We start from the raw sequence: 27,118 nt of genomic DNA, 5'->3' as shown, positions 1-27,118 counted from the left end.
TAAGCTTTCAACTTCCTCCCTAAGCTCGGTTACCAGCGAAAGGAGGTCATTCACCTGTTCACACTGTAGGCAGGCCTCCTCCACAACATCCCCCGAAACCACTGATAAGCTCAAACACTCCAGGCAGGAATAGGTCTGTACAGACACATCCTTTTTGGAGGGCTCCACTTGGTCACATACACTTGTACCAGCCACAGTTTTTGACCATGTTAAAACCATTACTAGCAGAAAGCCCAAAATCAAGCAGCCAACAGAAACACCTCAAACAACACACAGCACACCTTATTAGCAAGAAAAGCTGAAACCCTTCCTGCTTGCCCTACCTGCGCGAACTGCTGCGCAAACTGCTATGACCACGCCCCAGAGCCGTGCCACGCCCCTGTTTGCCCACTCCTGTTTGCTGTGCTTCCCAGAGGCCTCTTATAATCAGTCACTCAGGAACAAAAGAAGCTCCTCCTCCCATTCCTGAATGGTTCTCAATGCAAGCAACTCCAAGAAAGTTACCTGTCCAGCTAGGTTTTAGTGTTAGTTTACGAGGGTCCTATGAAAAACACGTTCACTCTCCTGTGAAAATTTTAAAAGTTTAATAAAGGACAATAGGAGACAAGGACTATAGAGCAAAGGTTATTATGGCCGGGTGCATCTTGGCACTGAGCCAAGACCATGCCGTCACCTTAGGGGATACCCCTTAAATACCTTTTCCATTACACAATCCTGTTGCATATTCATAGACCCTTATGCATATGCAAAAACTAGTTTACATTTTCCAGGAACTATTTTACATGGCCCATCCTTGGGTCTGCCTTTTTAGAGCATGCGTGTTTCTTGGCTGTGGTTTTGGCTCTTCCTTATCACTTCCAGTTTGGGCCTTGGTCCACACTGTCTTCAGACGGCGAGTGCTGATAGTTGGCATATCTGTAGCAGGTGTCCTCATCCTGTGTTCATTGAATGTTATCCCATCAAAGCAGGCATTTTAACACAAGCATAGCTATTTCACTACCATGTCTTAGCTTAAGCAACAGCAGAAATACAAACTATATCTTTATAACAAAGTTACTTTAACACCACACATATAAAATCCATTTTAATATCTGTGAAAAGCCAATATTATAATATGTATCTATAACAGTCCGCAGGAGATGGAGCTTGGGCTGTTGCAGGAGCGGCGGGAGAGGCATGCATCGGGGCCACCCTCGGGGCACCGCGCCCCCACGTCTCCTCCCCCTGCCCTCACCACTGCTTTCAGCCCGCATGGGCTTTTCCCATGCCCTGATCCCTGTCCCCAGGGTAGGAGACGGGCACTTTGGAGACCCCCCCTCCCCCCAGGGTGGGTGGCGACTTTCGGTGCAGTCAGGGTTGGTTCAGGGCGTTGTGTTAGGCTCTGGGGTTTTTGGGTCACTGCTGGGAGTGAGTGCTGGTGCTGGGGCTGCTGGTGCCTCTGGACCTGCTGAGAAAGTGGCTCACCGCTCGCCATTGTCCTGCAGCGTGGCCATGTGGTCGCAGCCATGCGCTTGGTACTGAGCTCTCGCCGCAGCGGTTACGCAGGTTCCGTCTCTTGCCGCTTTTGCTGCCGTCTCACTCTGCTTTGCAGCTTCCCGCGGCTTTGTACAGTCCCTCCCCCCCGTCGCCTCTGTCGCTGCTGCTCCGCTTTCACAGAGGGCAGGCAAAGGGGGAAAAACAGCGTTAGGAGGGGCTCTCCTGCATTGGGGGACCAGGGGCCACCCTCTGGCCTTCCTCCCCTAGTCCCGGCAAACTCACGGTTGTCCACTGATCGTGCAGAAGGCATCCACACGGCCAGCGCTATGGTTGCCAGGCGACAGGGTTTTCCAGTGGTGGGGCTGCCGGCTTCTCTTCCGGTTTCTGGTGCTGTGATGATGCTTCTGGGGTCTGGTGGATGCACGGGGTGGATTCCTGGATGCCATGACAGAGGCAATTCTGGCTGCTGCCTCCACGTGTTTAGCGTGGTATCTCTTTTCCCATGGGATGCTGTCTGTGCTCTGCTATTTTGAGATGATTTGGCTGGCAGGTCCTGCGTCACGTGGCGACGGCCATCTTGGGTGATCTGCGTTCAAAGCGCATGGCGTCTGCCATGTTGGGGTTTTTCTGCGGGCTGTGTCCACAGCGCATTACTGGTGGTACGGGGCGTGGAGCCTAAAGATGGCTTTTTCAGCTGTGGTATGGGCACCATCTCTCCTGCTGTTTCTGCATCCCGTTCGGCTTCTAAGTGCCCCAGACAGTTTGAGATAAACATTAGGAGTTTTAAAATGTCCATAGTGGCTTTCAGAGCTTATTGTTCATACTTTACTCCTCATTGAAGTTAGAGAAAAGTTCATATCTTAATGACTTGTTGTTCTTTTATAGAGATAAATCTGCCTGTTTCTTTGGTGGGGTTTTCCTTCTATTTTTCAGCTTTTTTGTTTCTTTGGCTCTTACACCATCTGGATTTCTAGCTTTACCAGCTTTTCTGTCTTTTGTTTCACACAGCTCTTTAGCTGTCCTTTTCTCACAGTTCTGGCTGTCGCTAGCTCTGGTTGCATTTTCTCACAGCTCTCAGCTGTGGCTCTCTGCTGTTTTGTCTCGTTCCTTTTCTCATGGCTTAGTTCCTTTCCTCTCATGGGGTCACCAATTGTCGAAGTGTGTGGGGATGGAGAGATGACACACATCGGGGTTTTCATGAAGCAGAGAGACTTTATTGGTGTACATAGCCCTTTTTATAGGCTATCCTAAAGACTCTGTGTTCGAGTCTGATTGGTTACCACCCAGCTATTGACCAATAGCTACCTGCTTGCGTTCATATCTGGGACTGGCTCTGTAGCCAACCCCCTCCTCCTCTTATGAGGCATACAGTCCATCTTATGCTGTAATACCCTGGAGGATGTTATCAGGGATAAGTCATGGAAGAAATAAAGAACACTGCCCCACCTGTTTTTAACAGCTTATGAAGATGGTGATAGAATACATACTTTTGGTTACATCTTACATTGTAACCTAAGACAATCTTGCTCTCAAGGTGAGATGTTTATTGTTAGGTCAGGATCTCACCTTCCTGGATAACTCCAGAGATAACTTGCTACCAGACAGATGTCTGGCCTAGGTTATCTCACCAATTCATATGAGGGGGAAAATGCCCTGAGTTATGCACCAGCTGATAGAACAGATAAGCTCTTCTGTGGCAGACTGCAAGTCCCTCTACAGAGAGCATCCAGAGGAGAGCTGTGAAGATGGTGAAGGGCCTTGAGGGGAAACTGAGGAGTGGCCAAGGTCACTTGGTCTGTTCAGCCTGGAGGAGACTGAGGGGAGACCTCATTGCAGTCTACAACTTCCTTGTGAGGGGAAGAAGAAGGGCAGACACTGATCTCTTCTCTCTGGTGCCCAGTGACAGGACCTGAGGGAATGGCCTGAAGTTGTGTCAGGGAAGGTTTAGGTTGGATATTAGAAAAAGGTTCTTCCCCCACATGGTGGTTGGGCATTGGAACAGGCTCCCTAGGGAAGTGGTCACAGCACCAATCCTGACAGACTTCAAGAAGCGTTTGGACAATACTCTCAGGCACATGGTGGGATTCTTGAGGCTGTCCTGTGCCAAACCAGAAGTTGGATTTGATGATCCTTGTGGGTTCCTTCCAACTCAGGGAATTATTCTATGATTCTATGAATTCCAAATTAATGGGATGTTCCTCATTTTAACAGCTTCTTATCCTTTTGGAGCCTTTGACTGCCTTGTCAATTGTGAAGGAACACAAACAGTACCTTAACTGCCATCTGAGTATGAAAATGGGTCAGTGTCATGAGTGGAGTGGAAGCTTCAGACAAAGTTTATTAAAGAAACCCTGCCACTGAGTCACAACGTGCCAAGAAGACCCCCCTTGCTTTCAAAACTCCTTAGACAGAGGAGCCTGAGCATGGCATCTTAGCCTCAGACTATCAACAGTTTGGGTTTTGCAACTTTTTCCTGCTAGTTCTAATGATGGCAAATCAGATATATTTGTATAAAAATTATTAATTATTAAGACAAATGAACAGACAAAAGATAACTGATGAAAGATCTTAATCAGAATTACTGCACAGTATAAAACTAAAAGAACTACTAGTAGATTATAGTATAACATAAAATAGTGCACTATATCAAAGTACCTATATTAAAGCTAGCAAAATAAATAGTATGGATTAGGAGTTGAACATAACTTACCACTGAAATGACAATAATGTAAACAGATTCCTTCACTTGATCCCTTGGAAAGTAACCATGAAATAGGTGTCCCCACTCATGGGAGAAACTCCATCCATTTCCAGGAAAATGTATAGAACATTTCTGCTTTGTTGAAGTTTGGTGTGGCTTTTACAGTTGTAAAGTGAGTGTCTGTCGCTGTCGAGGCGATCACGACATAAAGCAGAGACCACAAGCAGTCTCAGTTGGCAACACTTTATTATTGAACATGGCTGACTTTTATACACTTTCCAATTGTTTATGCTTCTTCTATCTTTACTATTGGCCACAATAAATCAACATAATACTATTGGTGAGAAGTTATAGTGACTTAACTAACTTTCTAAAAATGCTTCATCCAGCTGCAAAGTTCTTCTATCTTTCTTCTCTCTGTCTCCTTGGTTACAGCCTTGGAGAGAGCTCCTTATCAGTTTCTTCTTACTTCTCAGCTTCTTCTCGCTCCTTTAGCTAACAGGCCCGCTGTTAGCCCCTTCTACAAGTGTCTGTCAGCCAGAAATTCAACTTGTCTTGTCAAATCTCACTTCAAAAGTAAGATGCTTATCGGCAGTTGGGAGATGCCAGACCAGTGTTAACCCCATGGTGCCAAAATAACTCACTACAAGACAGCTTGTCCTGTTGGAGTTATCTGCCTGGTTAACAATCAATAGATAAGCTCATGTGGATAGTGAGATGCCTTGCTACAGTCAGATAAAAATGGTGAGTCACAGCTCACTGAACAAGAGGTTAGTCACTGAACACCATCTTAGTGATGCCACTCATGTCTCTTTGGATCTGCATCACTCAAAGCAAAGTTACAAATGAGTGTTAGAGGAATGCTTCAGATTGTTATACACAGCTGGAAACCTTACTTGTAATTCCAAAAACTTAGACTGGAGATCCAAGAAAGTGAGTGCAATTTATATTCTGTGTTTTCTAATACTTCTTCACGGCAGCTCAAGGAAAGCAAACCTGTAGTCTGGCTGCTTGGAGGTGGTTGAGCTTTAAGTAATTCTGCCTTATGAGTTTGCAGGATGCCTGAAGAAAGAGTTTAATCCTAAAATACTTTTTAAATACCACCTGAGTGACAAATATAAAGAACAGATGGAGGACCACAAAATAAGTCTGAGGCTTCTCATTGGAGTGATCACAAATCAGACAGCTAATTAAGTTATAGTGCCTTGTTTCAGAAATCAGACTTGCTATGCTAAATAATCTTGAGCTATTTCACTGTTTTGGTTCAAGTGGATTGTCTAGACTTTAGGCCACTTTGCCCTTGTGACCACTAGTGTATAATTGTGGCTTCCCACTTGTATGCTAATACCTGGATTTAACTTTAGCTTAACTGCTCTAAAGCTGAGCTATTTTAAAACCTGTTTTGAATATGATAAAAAAGATGGATCTTTTTAGAGACATAACAGAATACAATGTTCAGGGGAGAGCTTCAACTTCCAATTGTGTAGCGATAGTCTTGTCACAAGGAGAGCTAAAACATTGGGTGTATTGACTTCAAAATCTATTCAGTTGTTGGATTGTTGTGTGTTTGGGGTTTTCTTTAGTAGTTACGAGCTAAAACATTAAAAAAAACCAAAACAAAACACCACCAAAAAACCAAAACTGAGGCAATGAAATCCAAACAGATTCAATGTGTGATCAAGCAACTTCCTTTTTATTGAGTCACCTGGTATAGTTTGGGCATCAGAGATAAATAGCTCCCAAATACAGAAATGTGAGTCTTAATTGAATGCATTAAGCTTGTAAGGTTTTTTTATACAATTTCTACTTTTGATCTTAGGTCCTTTCAGTTATCTTGATGATGTCCCATTTAAGATAGGAGACAAATTCAAAACCCCAGCAAAGGTTGGATTACCCATTGGTTTCAGCCTGCCTGATTCTTCTCAGCTTGTCAGAGAAGCCCAGGTAAGTGATGTGTTCTGCCTTTCTACTCTCTTCCCCCTGGTGCTGTAAACTGCAAGTAGTCACAGTTTACACGTGTTCAAATGCTAGTCTTGACGGTCCTGTAGTGTCATTTTGTATGCCAGGCAGTAGTTGCAGAAGATCTGTTAGAATGTATAGAAAAATTAAAGTATGATAGGCTGTGCAAAAAGCTTCTACTTTTAAAAGAACCTAATAACATTTATTTTAGTGTATCTACTTCAAAAAAGTACAGCGTTTTTGTTGTGGAGTCCTGGTTTAAAAGACAGGTGTTTGCCAAGGAAGGTGGGAACCTTCCTGGAATGGAAAATATTACTCCCTTCCCTCCAAATTATTATAACTTTAAAATTACATCACTTTCAGGCAAGGATATGTGAAAAGGAATAACATTTCTTTACTAGAATATATTAACAAGATAAACAACAGCAGCAACAACAAACAAAACCAGAAACCAAATAACAGCCTTCCCTCACCCATCAAGCAATTTCCTCTTTTCTATAGTTACGACCACAACCAGTAGGAGTGCTGGTGGGCCCTGGCGAAGTGACGGTTTCAGTGACTTTCTTGCAGCCAGCAGGGAACGCTACCGAGTCCTGATGAGGCAGGACAGGTGCAATGATTCCCCCCGCGGCTGCAGGGGGTGCTGTGGCGCAAGCGCAGCATCCTCATGGCAATGGCAGCTTGGGCAAGGGGGTAGACAGGAGATGGCTCCCATTGCAAAACTCACAGGGAGCAGCCAGTCTCAGTACCCCTCTGGGTGGTGAGCTGGAGTACTAGCCTCAGAGCAGCGGGCTGGAATAGCAGAGGCAAGCAGACCTGGGGCAGCAAATCAAAGTGTAGCAATAACCCTGTCACGGTGGCAGAAACAGTGAGGGCTGGGTGGATCTGTGGGGGGGAGGTCGAGCTCAAGTGTAGCAAAAATCCCAGAGCAGCGGGGGGCAGGCAGGTCTGATCAGGCAGCAGTTGATGTCAGCAGCCATTACCAACAGCAAAAAAACCCCCCCAGACTCCGGCAGCAAACCACAACGCAGCCCCATCTAGGGAAAGAGAGATGCCCACTCCCCACACCACATGCTCTCCCTTCTGATTGCCAAGAGAGCAGGGGCTGAGCCCAGCCTCTGACCCCCAGCCAAATTTCGGTTAGCACACCCCCCCCTCCCCCCCCCCCCCCCGACCTCTTGCAGTATCTCTGCTCTTCCCAAGAGAAACTCCCCAGTCAGAGCGGTCACTCCCCAGCTAAGAGACTGCAACAACTGCACCCCTTCCTCTCTCCTCCCCCAGGACCATTTCAATGTTATTCCAAGATGTCCAGCTAGGCCTTTTGTCTCTTAAATACCATTCATTCACCATCTCTGGGGCAACAAATGGGAAGAAAATTTCCTGAGAGAAAGAAAAGGAAAAAGAAAAAGGCCTAACCCCTAACAGGTCTAAATGTTGCCCCGACTAAATCTGAATAGCATTTTTAAAAGGCAAAGGCTAAGAACTGATACACCCATGCTATGGTATATTTACAGAATCTTGTTTGAGGGTAACAAGCGTTTATATAACCATATTTTATGTGTTCTCACAATTGTAGGATGAAGAAATAAATTTTCAGTTCTTGTTTTCTGTGGAGTTCTGAGTGGGAATTCTTTTCCAGCTGTAGGGTAAACAGGTTACAGCATGGTACACAGATGGCTTCCAGGTCTTTGAGAAGCAGGTCTTTCTTACTATAAACTCATAGTAGCATAAAATCAATGGCTTTAAAGTAAATGTTGAAAATCTAATCTCCAAATGCAGGTTATGATACAAGAAGTCTAATTGAACTATATTTTCTCATTTTGGATACATGATTTTCCTTGGCAGTCCAAACTGATGTTTGTTTTCATTTCAGTTGTGACAGATAGTTCTTCTTTTTTTCTTCCGTTTTTTTCTTTTTTTAATTTTTTTTTTCTGCCCTGCAACTCATCCACTGGAGAGCTATCTCAATTACCCTACATCATGGCTTTTTCATTATAACCATTAAATGAGTACCTGATTATCTTAATATACATATTTCCACCCAGTTAAAGTGGTGTGGAAGAGCTAAAGGCAACTAGTGTCATATTGCTGGCTTCATTGTGCTATGTTTCTATTTTCCTGCCATGCTGAGGCTCAAGTATAATATGTCCAATTGGACTGAAGTATCCTGCATAATAGGATGCAACTATGTAGAATACGCATATTGCAGTGCAATTTGACATTTTTTACAGCTGTAGTGAGAGCTGTTAAAAAAATAAAAGTGCAAGGAAGCAAAATTGCACAAAACTATATATTTTTATATAAATACCCCCTTTTTTAATATATTAAAAAAATGGTCAGTTTTGGTCCATGTATATAGTCATACACACACACACACCCACACAAAACCCTGATAGCTCTGCTCAGATAGCAAAGAATGTATAATGAGTAGTCCTCGGTACTTCTGCCAGTGATTTGTTTTTCAAAGTTGCCTTGCTGATAAATTATGTATCACGTCTCTTGGAGTCTTAGAGCTAAGGGAATGGAAAACTGTTATGCAGTTAAGACAACAGGTCTCCAGGATCTCACTGGAGCCTGCTATAGGATAAGATGTGGTGCAACACATAGCAAGTCCCAGAAAAACTTAGTAGAAGCCTAGCAAGCCTTGCTGGTTTGTTGCTCTTTAGAGACAGGAATTTATATGACCTAGCATTCCCATGGCAAGAGCACTCCAGTTATGTGCCATTATCCTGGCAAGAGTATCTTATAACTTCTTGTGAGTCATGGGTTATATCTTGGACTTAACTTGTAGGCTGTGTTTTCTGAACATTTTTTTGTTATTTAAAGAGCATTTGAGGTTGCTCATTCTTACTAAGATATTAAAGCTTTAAGTAAATTTTGTCTGTTCAGAATGTTGTCCTTTCAACCAGGCCACTACTATAACCAGTAAACTGATAGTGAATAGCTTATAAATGCCTTCCTGTGCTAACTTGGCCCTGAAGGAGTTGATGTTAAATGGGAGAAGCTTGTGAGATCTTGTCATGCCAGTAACTGCATCAAAATTTGCTACTGCAGTTAGTTGTCATCATCGGTGTAGCCAGTATACGCCCTTTGCTGGTGAGCCACTGGCACTGAACTAATACCAGTACCTCTTAAACTAGTGAGTATAAAACTATAATATGAAGTCTCTTAGAAATATATTAGGGAGAACTGAGTAATACTGTATTGGCATATTGGCCTTTGGATGAAAAAAAAAATACTCTGCTGTACTCTTGAATGACTTGTGGACAGGAGGTAGTTTAGTGATGCTTAATCTGGGTATGGCTATCTAGTAGGCTTGCTACATCTGTACTCTTGGGGGGAGAGGGTGGGAGAGCTGTGAAACTGATAAAATGATCTTGGGATGATGTCCTGGTTTAAAGGACAGGTAAGTGCCAAGGAAGGGAGGAACCTCCCTTAGAATGGAAAATGTGACCCACCCCACCCCCCCCACCCCCCAAATTATTATAACTTTGAAATTAAGGGACTTTCAGACAAAGATATGGGAAAAGGAATACCGTTCTTTACTAATATATCATACACAGAATCACACACAGAATCACTAGGTTGGAAGAGACCTTCAAGATCATCAAGTCCAACCCAGCCCAAACGCCTCAAATAAACCATGGCACCGAGTGCCACATCCAGTCTTTTTTTAAACACTTCCAGGGATAGTGACTCCACCACCTTCCCGGGCAGACCATTCCAGTACTTTATCACCCTTTCTGTAAAAAACTTTTTCCTACTATCCAACCTAAATTTCCCTTGGCACAGCTTGAGACTGTGTCCTCTCATTCTGTCAGTTGCAGCCTGGAGAAAGAGACCAACCCCCACCTGACTACAACCACCTTTCAGGAAGTTGTAGAGAGTGATAAGGTCACCTCTGAGTCTCCTTTTCTCCAGGCTAAACAACCTCAGCTCCCTCAGTCGTTCCTCATAGGGCTTCTGTTCCAAGCCCCTCACCAACCTCATAGCCCTCCTCTGGTTGTGCTCAAGCATCTCAAAATCCTTCCGAAACTGAGGGGCCCAGAACTGGACGCAATACTCAAGGTGCGGCCTCACCAGTGCCAAGTACAGGGGGAGAATGACCTCCCTGCTCCTGCTGGCCACACTATTCCCGATACAGGCCAGGATGCCATCGGCCTTCTTGGCCACCAGGGCACAATGCTGTCAACCAGTACCCCCAGGCCCCTTTCTGCCTGGGCACTGTCCAGCCACACCGTCCCCAGCCTATAACGCTGCAGGGGGTTATTGTGGCCAAAATGCAGGACTCGCCACTTGGACTTATTAAATGTCATCTTATTGGATTCCATCCATCCATCCATCCATCCAACCATTCCAGATCTCTCTGCAGAGCCCTCCTACCTTCCAACAGATTGACACATGCTCCCAGCTTAGTGTTGTCTGCAAATTTACTAATGAAAGACTCAATGCCTTCATCTATGTCATCAATAAAAATATTAAACAGAACTGGCCCCAGCACAGACCCCTGATGGACACCACTGGTGACTGGCCACCAGCTGGATGCAGCACTGTTCACCATCACTCTTTGGGCCCAGCCATCCAGACAGTTCTTAACCCAGCAAACAGTGCTTCTGTCCAAGCTGTGGGCTGCCAGCTTTTCCAGGAGAATGCTGTGGGAGACCATGTCAAAGGCCTTGCTGAAGTCCAAATAGACAACACCCACAGCCTTTCCTGCATCCACCAGGTGGGTCACCTGGTCATAAAAGGAGACCAGGTTGGTCAAACATGACCTACCCCTCCTAAACCCATGCTGGCTGGGTCTGATACCCTGGCCATCCTGTAAGTGCTGCGTGATGACACTCAATATAAACTGTTCCATTACCTTACTGGGTACTGAGGTCAGGCTAACTGGCCTATAATTACCAGGATCCTCCTTCCCACCCTTTTTGTGAATGGGTGTCACATTGGCCAGCTTCCAGTCATCTGGAACCTCACCACTGAGCCAGGACTGTTGGTAAATGATGGAGAGCAGCTTTGCAAGCTCATCTGCCAACTCCTTCATCACCCTGGGATGGATCCCATCTGGTCCCATAGATTTATGAACATCCAAGCGGCTCAGCAGTTCTCTAACTGCCTCCTCCTAGATAATGGGGGGACCATTCTGTTCCCTGGCACCATCAACCAACCCAAGAGGACAGTTGTTCTGGGGACAAGCCGTCTTCCCACTAAAGACTGAGGCAAAGAAGGCGTTAAGCACTTCTGCCTTCTCCGCATCTGCAGTTACCAAGTTCCCTCCCTCATCCAGTAGAGAACAAAGGTTGGTCTTACCCTTCTTTTTACCAATAATATATTTGTAAAAACATTTTTTATTATCCTTTACCAATTTGCCAAATTAAGTTTGAACTGAGCTTTGGCCTCCCTGATTTTTTTCTACATGCTCTAGCAACCCCCTTAAATACTTCCTGGGAGACCTGACCCTCCTTCCAAAGATGATACATCCACTTTTTATTCTTAAGTTCCTTCAAAACCTCATTGCCCATCCAGGCGGGATGTTGGCCCCATCGACTCATCTTTCGGCATACAGGGACAGTCTGTTCCTGTGCCCTCAACATCTCTGATTTGAAGCACGCCCACCTTTCCTGAACTCCTTTGTTTTTAAGGGCTGCTTCCCAAGGAAGTCTCTGAATATGTCTCCTAAGTAGGCCAAAGTCTGCCCTCTGGAAGTCCAGTGTAAGAGTCTTATAGGTGTTCCTCCTCATTTCACCAGATATCGAGAGCTCTATAATTTCATGATCACTCTGCCCCAAGCAGCCTCCAACCGCCATATCTCCCACCAGCCCATTTCTATTTGAAAACAACAGGTCTAACATAGTCCCTCCCCTGGTGGGCTCACTCACCAGTTGTGACAAAAAGTTGTCCTCCGTACACTCTAAAAACTTCCTGGACTCTATATATATCTGTATAATAAGGACAACAAACGACCACAACGGCAGCAATAACAAACAAAAACAGAATTCCAGTAACAGCCTTATCTTGGCTGCAGGCACTTCCCCTTCAGTGCATTTATGGTCACAGCCAGCAGGGGTGCTGGTGGCTCCCAGCTGAGCAGGGCAGGACAGGTGCGATGATTTCCCCGCAGGTCCAGGGGTCGCTGTGGCACGAGCTCAGCTGCCTCTCTCCATGTGGGCAGTGGAGGACGCACAGGCGGGAGAGATAGAAAAGGGGTTTCCTTTACAAACTCACCACAGGCCTGGTGCCCCTCCAGATAGAGAAAGGAACTGTAGCAGGAACCTTGGAGCAGCGGCTAGAACAGCAGAAGAAGGCACGCCCCAGGGTGGCAAACAAAATATAATAGAAAACTCCACAGCCTTAGCAGGAGCCATGGCGGTCAGGTGGACATGGGGTGCTGGGTTAGAGTGTACTGGAAAATTCTGAGGCAACGGCAGAAAGCAGCGGGACTTGGCGGTGGCATAAAGCAGTGGGGCTTGGCAGCTGCATCTGGGCTTGTCCATATCAGCTGCCGCACGCAGCTGGGTAACATACCCTCTGGGAAGGGGGAGGGGATCAGGGTCCCAGGTTTTCCCCTGAGGCACCTGAATATATGGTGAGGGTCCTTTCCAGTCAGATTGGGTGTTACTAAGGTCCCAGGTCACCTTCTGGACTTAAGAACAAAGACTCACGCACGGTAAAGATGAAGCAGTCATGGGCTGCACTCTGGTATGTGTCCTGGTTTGAGGCAAATTTCAGAGAAAACCTCCAAAAGGGGCCCCTCCAAGAAAACAAACCCACACGACCCCTCCCCCCCAACCGGTTCAGGAAGGATTTCCTCAGAGAGAAGTGGAAAAAAAACCTGTTTATTTAACAGGCAAAGCACTCCCCAACACAAAAAAATGAACAATACCAGATGACAAAACTCATTCGCTGCTCTGAAGAGATGACAAATTCAGAAAATCTCTCTGGTGGGTGGTCACTCTCTTATCAGACCCTCCAGCACTGGGAAAGGCTGCTGACCAGAGTAGGCCCTGGTAGGCTACAAAGTGTGAGCTCTCAGTGTTTCCCTGGGTCTCAGTCCGGAGCAGGTTTGAACAGTTCCAAAAAAAGGGGAAAAAAACAGTCCAGGGAACTTCTGTGCCTCAGCTAGTTAAACTAACTAAACACCAACGGAGTGCCATGTTCTGCCCCATCCATGCCCAGACACCACAGTGGAGGAGTGAGAGCAGGCTGATAACAAAACTCTGTGCTTCTTCTTCTCCCGGCCTTCACTCTCAGAGCCAGTCTTGAAGGCACAGAATATAACATCCAGCATAAACAGAACACACAATTGGGGATACAAGCATCATAACGTCACCCTAGGACATTCCACCCCTTATCCCCATATCGTCAACTTACTACCAAACATCATGCATTTTATTCACGTAAAAACTTCTAATGTTCCACCCAAAAAATTACAAGAAATACCCATTGTGCCCCTGTCACGTCCCCACTCTGGACCACTGAATCCAGGCCCCAGACTACAGAGCTGCAGGATTCCCCACTTCCATTTTACTCATTCAAAACTCCATTTTTCACTTGCTCAGACCTTCAACACCTACACATTTCCTTCTATTTCATGTCTGTGTGGTTTAATGCAGAGGCAATGGCAGTAACATCCAACAAACAGTGATATTTGCATATCATTCTCACCCCACAATCAGATTTCCATGAGCTACACATCGTGTTATTCCATCTCTGCATTATCCACCCTGGGCAACCTGGTCCCTGAGCAAAGACAACACCACAAATGGGTTTGTCTGTACTCAAGGCAGAATTGACCCACAGTCTTCCCTAACAAACCTCTGATATGTACCACTGGGACTTGATCTCCGTCTACTATATTCAGGGACTCAGACCGGGCAGGACCTGCTCGGTTGGTGGAACCTCTGGTTTTAACTAACCAGGTGGCCTTCGCTAAATGCTGCTCCCAAATTTTGAAAGATCCCCCACCCAAGGCTTTCAACTGGGGTTTTAACAATCCATTGTACCTCTCCACTTTGCCTGCAGCTGGTGCATGGTAGGGGATATGGTACACCCACTCAATGCCATGTTCCCTAGCCCAGGTGTTGATAAGGCTGTTCTTGAAATGAGTCCTGTAGTCTGATTCAATCTTCTCAGGGGTACCATGCCTCCAAAGGACCTGTTTTTCAAGGCCCAGGATGGTGTTATGGGCAGTAGTGTGAGACACAGGGTAGGTTTCCAACCATCCTGTGGTGGCTTCTACCATTGTGAGCACGTAGTGCTTGCCTTGGCGTGTCTGAGGCAGTGTGATGTAGTCAATCTGCCAGGCCTCCCCATACTTGTACTTGGACCACCGCCCACCATACCATAAGGGCTTCACTCACTTGGCCTGTTTGATGGCAGCACATGTCTCACAGTTGTGGATAACCTGCGAAATACTGTCCATGGTTAAATCCACCCCTCGGTCTCATGCCCACCTCTCAGTGGCATCTCGACCCTGATGGCCTGAGGCATCATGGCCCCATCGAGCTACGAATAACTCTCCCTTGTCTTACCAGTCTATCTTGGACACCCCTATCTTTGCAGCCTGATCTACCTGCTCATTGTTTTGGTGCTCCTCATTAGCTCTACTCTTGGGGACACAGGCATCTACGTGGTGGACTTTGACAAGTAGCCTCCCTACCCTGGTAGCAATGTCTTTCCACTCTTCAGCAGCCCAAATTGGTTTTCCTCTACACTGCCAGTTAGGCTTTTTCCACCTCTCCAGCCATCCCCAGAGAGCATTGGCTACCATCCATGAATCAGTGTAGAGGTAGAGCTTTGGCCGCTTCTCTCTTTCTGCAATGTCCAGGGCCAGTTAAACGGCTTTGAATTCTCCAAGTTGGCTTGATCCTCCTTCTCCTTCAGTGGCCTCTGCGACCTGTCATGTGGGGCTCCATACGGCTGCTTTCTACTTCCAATTCATCCCTAATATGCGAGAGGAACCATCAGTGAAAAGAGCTTAGTGTGTTTCCTCTGGTGGCAGTTGGTTGTATGCTGGAGCTTCTTCAGCCCATGTCACTTGTTCTTGTTCTTCATCCATGACACCAAAATTTTCACCTTTGGGCCAATTTGTAATTACTTCCAAAATCCCAGGGCGATTCAGTTTACCTATACGGGTGCACTGTGTGATAAGAGCAATCCACTTGCTCCATGTAGCACTGGTGGCATGGTGGGTGGAAGGAACCTTTCCTTTGAACATCCATCCCAGCACCGGTAGTGAGGGTGCCAGGAGGAGCTGCGCTTCTGTACCAGTCACCTCTGAGGCGGCTTGGACTTTTTCATAGGCAGCCAAGATTTCCTTCTCTGTTGGAGTGTAGTTGGCTTCAGAGCCTCTGTAGCTTTGACTCCAAAATCCTAGTGGTTGGCCTCAAGTCTCCCCAGGCACCTTCTGCCAAAGGCTCCAGGACAAGCCATGGTTCCTGGCTGCAGAGTAGAGCATGCTCTTCACCTCTGGTCCTGTCCTGACTGGGCCAAGGGCTACTGCATGAGCAATCTCCTGCTTAATCTGGGCAAAAGCTTTTTGCTGCTCAGAGCCCCAGTGGAAATCATTCTTCTTGCAGGTGACCAGGTAAAGAGGGCTCACAATCTGACTGTACTCAGGAATGTGCATCCTCCAAAAGCCTATGGCACCTAGGAAAGCTTGTGTTTCTTTCTTATTGGTTGGTGGAGACATAGCTGTGATCTTGTTGATGACATCTGTAGGAATCTGACGCTGTCCATCTTGCCACTTTACTCCCAGGAACTAGATCTCACGAGCTGGTCCCTTAACTTTGCTCTTTTTGATGGCAAAACCCGCTCCCAGGAGGATTTGGATGATTTCCTTTCCTTTTTCAAACACTCCCGCAGCTGTGTTCCCCCACACAATGATGTCATCAGTATACTGTAGGTGTTCTGGAGCTTCACCCTTTTCTAGTGCAGTCTGGATCGGTCCATGGCAGATGGTAGGACTGTGCTTCCATCCCTGGGGCAGTCGGTTCCAGGTATACTGCACTCCCCTCCAGGTGAAAGCAAACTGAGGCCTGCATTCTGCTGCCAGAGGAATGGAGAAAAATGCATTGGCAATATCAATAGTGGCATACCACTTTGCTGCCTTGGATTCAAGCTCGTACTGGAACTCTAATATGTCTGGCACAGCAGCACTCAGTGGTGGTGTCACTTCATTCAATGCACGGTAGTCCACAGTCAATCTCCATTCTCCTTCAGGTTTACGCACAGGCCAAATGGGGCTGTTGAAGGGTGAGTGGGTTTTGCTGACCACCCCTTGGTTCTCCGGCTCTCGGATCATCTCATGGATGGGAATCACAGCATCTCGAGTGGTTCTATACTGTCTTCTATACTGTCAGCAATGCACTGTGGAAGTGGCAATTGGTACCTGTTGCTCTTCTCCCTTCAGAAGTCCTACTGTAGATGGATTCTCGGACAGTCCAAGCAAGGTGTTCAATTGCTGGATGCCCTCTGTCAGTACAGCTGCTATCCCAAATGCCCACCTGAGTCCTTTTGGGTCTTTGAAATACCCACTTCGGAGGTAATCTGTGCCCAAAATACATGGGGCTTCTGGGCTAATATTGTATTTGTGGGGTCCCTCGTGTCAGGAAGGAATGATGAATCTGACTTCATGTTATTGGAAGGCTTGTCGCAGACATCTTTTCATTAAAAATCTTTCCTTAAGATTTTTTCTTCCTGAGAAGCTGAGAGGCTTCAGGAACAAAATGTAAACAATGGTTATCTGCTGCTGTGGAATGCAACAGGTGCATCTGTGATTGGTCTCCTGTGCTTGTTTGTAATTAATGGCCAATCACAGCAGAGCTGGCTTGGACAGACAGTCTGAGGCAGCTGCCTTTGTTATCATTCTTTCTATTCTATTCTTAGCTTAGCTAGCCTTCTGAGATGAAACTTTTCCTTCTATTCTTTTTAGTATAGTTTTAATGTAATGCATATCATAAAATAATAAATGAAGACTTCTGAACATGGAGTCAACATTGTCGTCTCTTCCCTCACCTGAAAACCCCTGTGAACACCATCACAAAGGTTAATTTATTTTTTTATGATACTGTATTATTTTAAAGAAAACTATACTAAAGAATACAGAAAGGATACTTACAGAAGGCTAAAAAGATGATAATGAAAACTTGTGACTCTTTCTAGAGCCTTGACACATCTTGACCCTGATTGGTCAGTAAGTCAAAACAATTCACATGAAACCAGTGAAACAATCACATGTTGGATAAACCATCTCCAAACACATTCCACATGTGAGCACAACACAGGAGAAGCAAATGAGATAAGAAATTGTTTTCCTTTTTCTCTGAGGCTTCTCAGTTTCCCAGGAGAAAATCCTGGGTGAAGGGATTTTTCAGAAAATATGACTGTGACATGTCACCCTTTTTAGTATAAAGAAAATAAAAAGAGACTGCATTTGTAATTCTTCTGCTGGGCCCATGCAGAAGAGAGAACAAACACGTGTCGGGAGGTTTATCCGTTGCCCATCAAAACGTCAATCAAGTGCTGCCGTAGAATGATCAAGCAGATTCTTTACCTGTAGAACATCTACTTCTATCATAACACTAAAACAAGGCTTACAATATAAGAAAATGCAAAAAAGCATGCAAAAAATCTTCATTGTTTCAAGTCCAAACAGCTGAGTTTCAGGAAAAGGTCCATTGACTGGAGATGTTGATCTTCGACATCTCTGAAGGTCCTTTTCTTGGTCCTGAAACAGCCTTGCAGAATCCTGAAACAAAGAACTGTCAAGGAAAGTCACCAACAATTATCAAAAATCCATTGATATTTATCAAACAATACTGAAACCTTTAATTGAACCACCTGGGCTGAGGCTGACTCGTGGCTTTCCAGCACTTTGAGCTTTTAGCTCTTTCCACCTTTTTTTTTTTCCCCTTTTTTTTTCTTTTTTTCAGAAAGAACAGCAGCAGCAGAGGGTGTTTTGGACCCTGTGCCACTGGGCGGGACGGCGTCCCTGGCCCTGGTCCGGGTGAGTGGACCAAGGACCGCAGACCTGGCCCACACAGCGGTTGCCCGGGCCCGGGGATCAAAGCCCCCAAACCTGGCAGTGGGCGGGCCAAACGGCCCAGACCTGGCCCGCAGGGCAGGGTCTTTGTTCTCACAGCCTGCCCCCACCACGCTGACAGTGCCTTGGCAACAGGAGTGACTGAACGCCTCCTCCCTCTTCCCCCAGAAGCACTGGTGCACGCTGGCAGCTGGGAAGGAGAAGTTTTCCCGGGGATCTCCATCCCAGATCTGGGGATCTTCTTTCCCCAGAACAAGCGAGCAACGCCTGCTGTCTGCTGCGCCTCTCGCCTTCGCGGTGCAAACAGTGTTCCCGCTTTCTGCTTCCCGGCACCACCTCCCCCCCTCCGGGTTTGAGGCCAGAGGCAGCACCTCTGAGAGCCACCTCCCCCACACCGCTGGCGCGCGCAGTTGAATCAGGCGTTCCGAGCCCCAGTGTGAAGCCCCCAACTACACGAAAATCGGCCTGCGAAAAACTCTTGTGTCCCAGAAAAAAAGTGAGTTTCAAAGTGTTCAGCTGGGAGGCGCCTGCATACAGCTGTCGAGCTGTGCTGCCTCCACTGAGGGACAGGCCGGTGGCAGGCTCCGACACAGACGCTGATGCGGAGGACAGAGTCCCTGAAGGCGGCGGAACCGCCGCTGGGTGCGGCAGGGGTGCGCGAGGAAGCGCTGCCCCGCTCTCTCTTGGTTCCGGGCAGGGCAGCACTGGCGCGATCTCTATCGCTGCGGGAGGAATTGTCAGGCTGGGCGCCGGCACCAAATCGGATCGCGGAGCAGCTGCCGTGGCTTCCCCTGGATGCGGGGGGGACAGGGCAGGCGCACTCTACGGCACCACTAAACCATTGCTTAGCAACACGCCGGAATCTGCGAGGAGCATTTCCGGATGCAGTGGGAGCGGCGGAGGCGGCAGCGCAGGCGCGGTCTGCATCGCCGCTGAACTGTTGCTTAGCAACACACTGGAATCCACGAGGGGCAGTTTCCGAGATGGTTGGGAGCGGCGCTCGGGTCGGCATGGGAGGCGGCGGGGCCACGGGCAGCTCTCATCCCTGCCGGAGCGTTTTCGGGACCACACACAGCGACGGAGGCACGCCCCATCTTGATGACAGGCTGCCGTTGCTCACCGCTGCTGGCGATTGCGTTGCCTGGCAACCCGGGCGAAACAGCAAGAGACGGTGTTGCGAGCTGGAGGCCGGCGGCCGCCTCCCTCCGCGGGAGGGGCGAGACCGGCAAAGATGGCTCACGCGCCCCACGGGGGAAGGGAGCGGGGGGGGGAAACAGCTCCTTTTGCTCATGCTCCAGAGAGGCAGAAAAAATCTTCTGAGCCGTGGGCAAAACGGCACCCCCCCACGGTGCGGGGGAGCTGGAACCAGCAGTTCCTGTCCTTGGATGGATTCTTCTCCTGCTGGCTCTGGCGGGGGGGCTGGTAGTCCCCCCCATAAGACGAGGTGCCCCCCTCCCCAAGGGGGTTCTCTTCCTCAGAACAGAGAAAAGAGCTGCATACACTGGAAAAATTCGACACATGCCCTCACCCCGCTCATATTTCTCCCCAAAATAGAGATCCAGTGTCTGCCAGGCTCTCAGGTCCAGTGAGGACCTCCTATCTGTGAAAAACCCATTAAATTTTGCCCATCTGAAAAACTCATAGATATGTCTCTTCACCATATGAATTCTGTTCTGCAAAGCCCAAAATCTCCACATCCAAATAATGTCCTCCTCTGACAGAGAAAATTGAACTTCTGTTTCTGAAGGCACCTCTTCCCAACTGTCCCCCCACATTTTGTGTAGGACAGTATTGTCAGGAGGGGAAGAGTTAACAGTACCTTGCGACAGTGTCCAGTTTCAGCAAGCTGGTCAGCATAGGAATTCTGTGAAGGTCTCCTGACATGCTGGCTGGGAAAATTCAGCAGATCTTCTGCGTGTTTAGCCTCGGCTGTGAACTCTGCCTGATATCAGGGTCTTGGTTCTTCAGCTTCAGGCTACAGCCAACGTCTGGGGTCACCATTTATTGTATTTGCGGGGTGCCCAGATGAAGGAGGGAATGATTAATCTGACTCCATGTTCTTAGAAGGCTAATTTATTATTTTATGATACTATATTATTTTAAAGAATACTTAACTAAACTATACTAAAGAATACAGAAAGGATACTTACAGAAGGCTAAAAGGATGATAATGAAAACTCGTGACTCTAGAGCCTCGACACAGCTTGACCCTGATTGCTCAATAAGTCAAAACAATTCACATGAAACCAATGAAATAATCACCTGTTCAATAAACAATCTCCAAACACATTCCACATGTGAGCAAAACACAGGAGAAGCAAATGAGATAAGAATTTGTTTTCCTTTTTCTCTGAGGTTTCTCAGCTTCCCAGGAGAAAATCCTGGTTGAAGGGATTTTTCAGAAAATATGACTGTGACAGGCCAGTCACAATAGGATGTTTCTTCCACTCATTTCCAGTCAGGCTCACATCAGCTTCCACCAAAGTAAAATCCTGTGATCCCCCTATCACGCCAGTGATAGAGACAGATTCTGACCCCACATGTCTTGATGGGATTAATGTGCTTTGCGCACCAGTATTGACCAAGGCTTTTTATTTTTGTGGTTCTGATGTGCCATGCCAATGAATCCACACAGTCCTGAAAACACAGTTTTCCCTAGCTTCTACCTGGCCAGAGGCAGGGCCCCTCTAAGCCTGGTTATCCCTCTTTCCTTGGGCATATGTCTTAGAGGTTCCTTCAAGGGGATTGGACATGTCATCATCATACCTGGCAGTTCAGCTATGGGCAACTGGAGCTGCTTTCCTTTTGCTGGAACTTCCTCTCTGAGTCTTGCCTTCCTTCAATTCATGTACCTGTTGGGCCAGAGCAGCAGTAGATTTTCCATCCCATCTCTTCATATTTTCTCCGCAATCACGCAGGAAGAACCACAGCTCAGCTTGTGGGGTGTACCTTCTCGCTCCATCTGGGGAACATCTGCATTGGATACCAGAACCTCTGATCTGCACTGCCGAGATTTGGAGAAGGTCTTCTTTAATCTCCTCTCTGAGCTACTTATGATTCACCTCTATCCTGTCTTCTAATTTCTGCAGACATATTTCCACCGCTGCGATTCTGGCATGTGTTGGGCCATGTACAGCATCTGCATATGCTTGGAGCTTCTTCGCCACATCAAGCACAGTCTCATCCCTGTCATCCCACTTCATTATTGCTAAAGCAGAAGCATATTCCTGTGGCCCAAGTCATACAAGTTTTCGCCACATCACAGATGTACATGGTACCAAGTCTGGATTCCTAGTTGTTATGTCATCTGAGAAGACAATCTCTGCCACTCCATTTCTCTTAGGTGTTGGATCCCTTGTTCAATAGTCTTCTGTGGCATTCACATTCTCTGAAAAAATTTCTTCGCCCAGGATTTTTCTCCTGGGAAGCTGAGAAGCCTCAAAGAAAAGGAAAACAATTCCTATCTCATTTGCTTCTCCTCTGTTTTGCTCATGTGGAATGTGTTTGCAGTTTGTTTACCCACAGGTGATTGTTTCATTGGATTCTGGTGTGAGTTGTTTTGACTCTTTGGCCAATCGGGGCCAAGCTGTGTCGAGACTCTGGAAAGAGTAACGAGTTTTCATTATTATCTTTTTAGCATTTAGTAAGTATCCTTTCTGTATTCTTTAGTATAGTATAGTATTCTTTAATATAACATAGTATTGTAAAATAATAAATTAGCCTTCTGAGAACATGGAGTCAGATGCATCATTCTTGCCTTCGTCGGGGCAATCCCAGCAAATACAATAGTCTTCCACTGTGTTTGCTGCATATAGAGATTGTCTGCACACAGGTATCTTTGTGTTACACTTTCCAAGACCCGTGCCCAGTCGCTGTGAGGATTAGCCCTCCTCATCATTCCTTGGTCAATGATGGGATCATGGGACAGGGATCCCAAATGCCTCACTTCAGTGACATCCAGAATTGTAGCCTCACCTGCAACATCCCAAAGACAGACTAACCAACTAATTATGGATTCATCAGGTCATCGACTGTAATCCTTACTTAGGCCCCGAAGGTCCTTCAGGGAAAAGGACTCAATATTAGCTTCTGATCTTGTGCCAGTTGCTTTGACTCCTGATTTTATGTTAGGAAGTGTTAAGGCTCCTTCTCCTGCATCATCATCATCATCCTCCACTGGCCAATTGGTCTTGTCTGTGCACTTTCCGCTCCTTGTGCTAGTAGCAACAGCCATTGGTTGAGGCTTATTGTCTGGTTTAGCTACTGGCTTCGTAACTGGGGTGTTGGCTGCACCTTGAGTAACTGGGGTAGCTACTGATTTATCTCCCTGCCCCCCCTTCCTCTGTCTGCTGCCCTACAGTATCTAGAAGTGTGCAATAAGCATAGGCCAGGGCCCAGCTTATTGCAATGATCTTTTTCTCCTTAGGGTCATCATGGCACTTCTCTTTCAGGTATTTCCCCACCTCAGCTGGGTTCTGAATTTGTTCACGTGGAAAGTCCCAGACTATAGGGTCAGAAAATTCCTTCAGGATTTGGCCCATATCCTCCCATTTCCCACACCACCCAGGATTTTCCACGCCTGGGTCTACTCCTGGGTCAGGGGTCTCATCAGCCCATCTAGAATCTCAGCCCTCATTATAGAGAAGCTGCAGACTGTATAGAAGAAGCTTACCAGATTAAATACCAGAAAGATGGTGTCTTTAACATTCAGGGGAAACTGAACATTCTCCAATAGGGAGGTAACAGATTCAGAGGAGAAGAAGGAAAGCAAAGGCTGAAAAGCCTCATCCCCTGCTCCTCCTCTAACCAACTGGGTGCATAACCATAGGTATGAACCATTCATACCTGGAACAGACCCCAGCACCTTTATAAACTTCCTACAAGTCATTACCTCCAAGCCCAGCCTGTTAACTATTCTTATCAGTGCTCCTCTACTGCAAAAACTATGTATTAGGGACAATACCGGAGCTATTTCTGGATAAGAAAATAAACCTAGGGACCATAGACATATTAAGACCTCAAAAAAACCTAGGGACCAGGAACACATGCAAGCCTTCACCCCGAGAGACATTATGAATTCAAACAACATGGCTACTAACTGCTCTATACCAACAGAGAGTAATTGCAACAAAAATACAATTAGAAAAGGTTTTTTTTCCACTCTCTCAAGCCACGTGTTGGGCGCCAAAAATTTTTCCTAGTTTGAGGCAAATTTGGGAGAAAACCTCCAAAAGGGGCCCCCCCAAGAAAACAAACCCACACGACCCCTCCCCCCCAACCGGTTCAGGAAGGATTTCCTCAGAGAGAAGTGGAAAAAAACCCTGTTTATTTAACAGGCAAAGCACTCCCCAACACAAAAAAATGAACAATACCAGATGACAAAACTCATTCGCTGCTCTGAAGAGATGACAAATTCAGAAAATCTCTCTGGTGGGTGGTCACTCTCTTATCAGTCCCTCCGGCACTGGGAAAGGCTGCTGACCAGAGTAGGCCCTGGTAGGCTACAAAGTGCGAGCTCTCAGTGTTTCCCTGGGTCTCAGTCCGGAGCAGGTTTGAACAGTTCCAAAAAAAGGGGAAAAAAACAGTCCAGGGAACTTCTGTGCCTCAGCTAGTTAGACTAACTAAACACCAACGGAGTGCCGTGTTCTGCCCCATCCATGCCCAGACACCACAGTGGAGGAGTGAGAGCAGGCTGATAACAGAACTCTGTGCTTCTTCTTCTCCCGGCCTTCACTCTCAGAGCCAGTCTTGAAGGCACAGAATACAATATCCAGCATAAACAGAACACACAATTGGGGATGCAAGCATCATAATGTCACCCTAAGACATGGTGGCAGCGAATTCTTCCTGCGGTAGGAGCAACTTGACCATTTCCCTCCAATCCTAAGAGCAGGAGAGAGAGAAGAGCTGAGCCTAGCCCCTCACCCCTCAGCCAAAACCTCCTGGTATCTTTGCCCTTCCCAAAGAAAGCCCCTCATCTAAGAGGCTGCAGCTAGCTGCACCCCTTGCCCCCACTTTGGCCTCTTATTTTGTCTCTCTTAAGTACCAGTCATTATTTTCTCTTAGGCAACAGATGGGAGAAAATTCCCTGAGAGAAAGGAAAAAAAACCCCAATCTTTTAACTTCCAACAGATGGTCAGTAGCTCTACAGTAAAACTAAGTGTAAGAAGGAGGCAAAATATGATACTTTAATCTAGACTATAGACAGGTTTTAGTGCTAGAGACAAAATGAACTATTTCTGAGGTCTTTTGGTTTTGTCAGTCTGTAAACCTACAGACAAGATATTCTGGGAAACAAGAGGTGCTGGGAAAAATTTATGTCTGTCAATGGTAATTCATGTAGCTCTTATTCTGTTACTTATGTTGCTGTTAGAAGTAGTGGCTATGATCATGATATAATTTATCTTTTTTCTCCTTTCCTTTCCCTTCCACCCCTGGCCAGTATGACTTTTCACTGGAAAAGAAAACAATTGAATGGGCTGAAGATATCAAAAGAATTAAAGCTGCCCAGAGAGAAGCTGAACACAAGGCAGAAGAAGCAATAGCAAAATCGGAAGCAGCTTCAGAGGACATCACCAAAATGGGGTTCTCAGAGGGACCTTGCCCTGAAGTCACACCTCTTCCTATTAACCCCATCCTTGCTAGCCTGCAGCACAATAATATTCTTACTCCCACACCAGCAAACAGCAGTGCTGTGAAGCAAAAGGTTCTTAGTCCACCTCATCCAAAAGCAGACTTCAACCCAGCTGATTTTGAATGTGAAGAAGACCCTTTTGACAAACTGGAATTAAAAACTATCAATGATAAGGAAGAATTAAAAAATATCCTGGAAATTCATGTTGGTACTACTAGGCCAATTGTTGCCCAGGTATTTGATAATACTTTGCCCAAAGTAGAGTCTGAGTCTGTGTTGCAAGATGAGAAAGTTCTGACATCCATAGAAAGGGCTACATTGGACTTCAAACCCCTTCACAAACCAAATGGCTTTATCACTTTACCACAGTTGGGAAACTGTGAAAAGATGTCCTTGTCTTCCAAGGTGTCCCTGTCCCCTATCACTTCAGTGAGCAACATCAAATCCCTGTCCTTTCCTAAACTTGACTCTGATGAGAGTGATCAAAAATCATCAAAGCTTATGAGCACTTTCCACAGCACTACCTGTCTCCACAACGACACTTTTCTCAGCTCTTTGCAGACCTGTGCTCAGAGTAAAACCAGTGAACTGAATGGACACCATATGGTGGGTCTTTCTGCTCTAAATGAGGACAGTGGCATGGAGACATCAACATTATCCTCTTCATCCAGACTGCCTTCCCTGGCTGCATCAACAGTTTGTACAGAAGAATCATCTCAAAGCACAGCGATTATGGTAAACACACAGTGGATTAGAGTTGGGGTTGCTGGGGAGATGTGGAGTTTTGAAGGTGCAGAGACAGATGTTGCTTCTAAAATGTCCTGTGGTTTTAGGTTCATTTAATGGGAGAGATGTGTAGATCATGTGTGGTAGTTCCTCTTAATTTATGTTGCAAATTGATCAATTAAACAGCTCTTCATGTTGGCAGTTCTGAACCTCAGATTATTACTTCACACGTTCCCCTAAATCTGATATTTTTAGACCAGTTCTGGTGATTTTGCTTTCAGCTTTTTGGTACTTGTTCATAGTTGCACACCACTGAGATAAGCATATGAGATCTTTGTACAATCTTGTGTTTTGTCTTATCCAACTGAGATATATAAGATTCTGAACTGCTCTTAGGTTTTGAATTAAATCTCTTCTAGATTTGTTCTTCAGTTTGCTTATATATTAGCTGGAAATAATGGAAATGCCAGCTTTTCAAGGAATAGATGCAATCACAAATTAAAAAACACATGTGCTTTGTCACTTGGGAGAAAAAGTGCTTGCAGTTAACCTGGAGTGAAAGAATTGTCTTTTTTTTTAACGTTTAATTTATTTATTTTCTTTATGAGATACTTTTTAAAATTTACCGTCCTCCTTGTAAAGGAGGGGGCAAGGATTGCTTTCTGAATACTAAAAGCAGTCTGGAGGAAAATCTTGGATCACTTATGTTACAGTTGGTTGCTGTACAGCTCTGAGACAGGAATTTCATGTTTCATTTCTTCAAACTGGTAGAAAGTTCCAAAATTATTTTGGGGACACAACTTCACACCAGTTATTGTCTAGGAATAAGAGCAGAAATTTGAGTAAGTGTTGAGGTTAGACCCCAGCTAGCAACGAAGCTCCAGGCAGCCACTCGGATTATTCCCCTGCCAGCAGGAATGGAGAGACAATCAGAAGGAGACAAGCAAAAAAGGCCTTGATGCTGTGCAAATGCTATTCAGCAATAACAAAAACATATCTATGTTATCAACATAGTTTTCTGCACAAATCCAAAACATACTAGTCCATACTAGCTCCTGTGAAGAAAATTAACTCTACCTCAGTCAAAACCAGTACATTCCACCCCTTATTCCTGTTTTGGTGTGAAAACACAGGTGTCTGTTAAGGAAGGCAGGAGACTTCCTTAAAATAATGTAAATCCCCTCCATCCGAATTATTATAATTTTGAAATTAAGGAGCTCTCAGGCAAAGATATGGGCGTAGGAATAACAGTTCTTCATTAGGAAAGAAAACTAAAATAAAATAAAATAAAAATGCAGTAACACAAAACAATACTGACAGAGTCAGAATATGACCTGACACCCTGTTGGTCAGGGTGTTGGTAGCAGTCCAATTAAGTGGTGGCTGCAGTCCTCCTGGAGTGACAGATGTGGTTCTGTTGAAGCAGTGATCTTGTAGAAGGGTGTAGTTTTCCTCTGGAGAGCCAGTGGTGGTGTAGATGGGCCTGGTCTTCCTCTGGGAATCCAGTAGGGAAAGGCTTCCTGTGCTGTTCCAAATCTCAGATTATATCCAGGTAGGAATGCTTGGCTCCTCCCCCTGA

At 46.0% G+C, this 27,118-nt stretch overlaps 1 protein-coding gene and 1 long non-coding RNA gene across 2 annotated transcripts in view; one reads left to right on the top strand and one right to left on the bottom strand.

The window, feature by feature from the left end:
• Positions 1-567: 567 nt before the first annotated feature.
• Positions 568-2,003, bottom strand: LOC139598958 (uncharacterized). The gene is made up of 2 exons (XR_011682096.1): positions 1,465-2,003; positions 568-935 (listed from the first exon to the last, which is right to left on the bottom strand). It is a non-coding gene; the product is annotated as an uncharacterized lncRNA (long non-coding RNA).
• A 74-nt stretch (positions 2,004-2,077) lies between these two features.
• Positions 2,078-27,118, top strand: part of LOC139598946 (ubiquitin-associated protein 1-like) — a 36,491-nt gene continuing 11,450 nt past the window's right edge. The window contains exons 1-3 of the mRNA XM_071445874.1: positions 2,078-2,135; positions 5,997-6,121; positions 24,622-25,548. Coding sequence (XP_071301975.1) covers positions 2,078-2,135; positions 5,997-6,121; positions 24,622-25,548 — 1,110 coding nt within the window. The remainder of the gene's footprint in view (positions 2,136-5,996; positions 6,122-24,621; positions 25,549-27,118) is intronic.

This window comes from Agelaius tricolor, unplaced genomic scaffold, assembly GCF_023055355.1.
Source record: "Agelaius tricolor isolate 1412-34295 unplaced genomic scaffold, bAgeTri1.0.p SCAF_21, whole genome shotgun sequence".
Taxonomy (NCBI): domain Eukaryota; kingdom Metazoa; phylum Chordata; class Aves; order Passeriformes; family Icteridae; genus Agelaius; species Agelaius tricolor.
The sequence above is the reverse complement of the archived record's forward strand: the minus strand, read 5'-3'. Positions and strand labels throughout refer to the sequence as shown.